This window comes from Austrofundulus limnaeus, unplaced genomic scaffold, assembly GCF_001266775.1.
Source record: "Austrofundulus limnaeus strain Quisiro unplaced genomic scaffold, Austrofundulus_limnaeus-1.0 Scaffold530, whole genome shotgun sequence".
Taxonomy (NCBI): Eukaryota; Metazoa; Chordata; class Actinopteri; order Cyprinodontiformes; family Rivulidae; genus Austrofundulus; species Austrofundulus limnaeus.
In genome coordinates, this window is record NW_013952932.1 from 268291 (window position 1) to 270642 (window position 2352).

At 41.0% G+C, this 2352-nt stretch overlaps 1 protein-coding gene across 1 annotated transcript; it reads right to left on the reverse strand.

Annotated features, from left to right (window-relative positions):
• Positions 1 to 288: 288 nt before the first annotated feature.
• LOC106530510 (protein shisa-6 homolog) lies at positions 289 to 2313 on the reverse strand (the record flags this gene model as incomplete). The annotated part of the gene is given in 2 exon segments (XM_014026146.1): positions 289 to 441; positions 2021 to 2313. Coding segments are annotated over 2 exon segments (280 nt in total), but the record flags the coding sequence as incomplete, so codon positions are not given.
• Between the last annotated feature and the right edge of the window lie 39 nt (positions 2314 to 2352).

A 2352-nucleotide genomic window follows, 5' to 3' on the forward strand; every position in this document is an offset into this window, starting at 1 on the left:
CGGCACAGGCGGGACATTCTGAAGCCATTCTAGGGGACTGATAACACCTAATAATGTCCATTTCATGGATGATAACATCCGAAGCGGGTGAAGATATGTACGAGTGATTTTTGTCTGGTATCCAAAGAACAGCAGTCAAATCATTTTCACAGCAGAAACACTTRGGTGCTTCTCAGTTAAGCCCAGTCAGGAGTCAGGGAAGCACACTTATTGCTGAATTTCTTTTATCATGCAGTGCACCAGGAAAGGGAGCCTACTCTTGCATTAGTGCAGTGAATTTGGACCTACTGAGTTTCTTCAGGGARGAAAACCGGTTGAGGTCGGCTTTGACGGCCGCCTCATAGGAGGGCGGCAGATGTGACAAGCTCTGGAAGGAGCGTGAGAAAGACAGGTCGTAGGGCTCCGTCTGCGAAGTCAGGATGCCACTTATCCGATTGTTTTCTGGAGACACATACATACATATACAGACACAGAAGAGGAAATAATGGGCAGGCTGYCTTCTCCTGCTCCCCCCACTCCCTCAAGACATTTAACAAGGATGAGACCACAGACAATCCTCACAGAAGACCACCTGCTGAAGTGGAGGGAAAACATGAATGAGCTAATGCTGAAATGTTAGTTTRACAAATAATACATGGAGGCAGAGGTGCTGTAAACACACTCATTAGTATAAAATCATAATTTATAAAGACTGTTTTTATAGAACGGGTTAAAGAAATATCTTACTTTATCTTTGTTTAGATACAAGACAGAAAAGTGTGGATGTGTACCTCATGCATGTTTTCTTGTTACAGACCAGGTTCAAATTGTAATGCTTGACAGAACTCTTTGATGGTAASAGTAGGTAGGTACGTGTGCCTTTTACTCATTTATTTTGTCATAAAAATGTGTTTTTATATTGCTTAATAACATATTTAGACTTTTATAGCTTTCTTTAAGCTAGTAAAGAGCAACGAGGTAAAACAGGAAGTAAATACTCAGGTTTCATTCTGACTTTAAGTAAGCTGAGCTAGAAAAATGTTGAACAACTCATGTAGTCAAATTGTGAAGTGAGGAGCCAAACACTGAGGTGCAGATGTACTAAGAACGCACAGTGTGTATTTGTTTTACCTTAACACGTCTCATTCACATTTATTTCTTCTTTCCTTTTGGCTCAAAATTAGAAATGGGTGGACATGTGCATCTGTGTTGGGTGCATCCACATTTACAAGTGACACTTCTACACCATCAGTTGTTCCATTAACTAATTTATATTTCCCCTCTGTGTCTCTATGTAGCAATGTTTGTGTGAAYTTTATCCACCTATGCACAAGTATGGCAACAGACTTTTTTTTACCCTTATTTATTTGTCAGTTCTGTGTCAAATAAATAGGTTACTTACAGAAATTCTGTGACAGTTAATTTGTTTTAGTTGATTCATTATTTTTCTTCTTTTTGAATGAATTGTGGAGCCCTTTTACTGTACATAAGTTACAATTTTCAGTGGATCACCCATTATCTTCATGAGAGTTGTGTTTTGACATCTCAGAATACATCATGAATGATGGTAGACCTGTCATGGTTTGTGGTGATTTTTTGACACAAATTGCAGATAAATGACTATTGACAAGGTTCTTCAAAAAATAAACTTATTTTAATAATGAAACTAAATACTATCAAGGCAGCAAACCACAAAACAGAACTTGTGGGGAGCAGACACAAGCAAAAACCGGAGCCACAGCTGACACAAAAGTCAGATTTAAGAGCTTGAAAGCCTTCAGCTAGTACCAGAGCTGCCACCTCTGACGCAGAGCGTGAGACCCACGCATCTGAGGGTCTTCACACGCCCTCACGCCACACTCCCAATTTCTCACTCTGAGAACTGACAAACGCCAAAAACTCAACTCCGGTCCACTATTTTTATTATAAAAACACACGTATCGATATAAATCCACGTGTTTCACTGCAACCCCTGGTGTTACACACAGGCACATGTCAGGTTGTTATCCGGTCCGTATTGTTGCCCCAACCTTCCATCTACCTGTAAACAGCAGCTCTGTAGAGCAGGAGAGCGTGGACCTGCAGACGAGGAAGCCCGGTGGGCTCCCTCCCACATTAAAAACAGAGAAATAAAACAGGTGAGCAGCGCAGGGAAAATTCACTAACATGTTCGAAAGGAGAAAGAGATGGACGGAGCAGAGACACTAAGAGGGGAAAAGGAAAAAGTTTAAGCGAGACACGGCCTAATGAGTTCAATAAACAGATATTTTCTGTGATAAAGGGACCGAGGTCAGGCTGAAGCCCAACAGAACCAGGTTAGCAGCTCTGTCTACATCCAGCATCACAGACGTTATACGTATGTGTTTAAACACA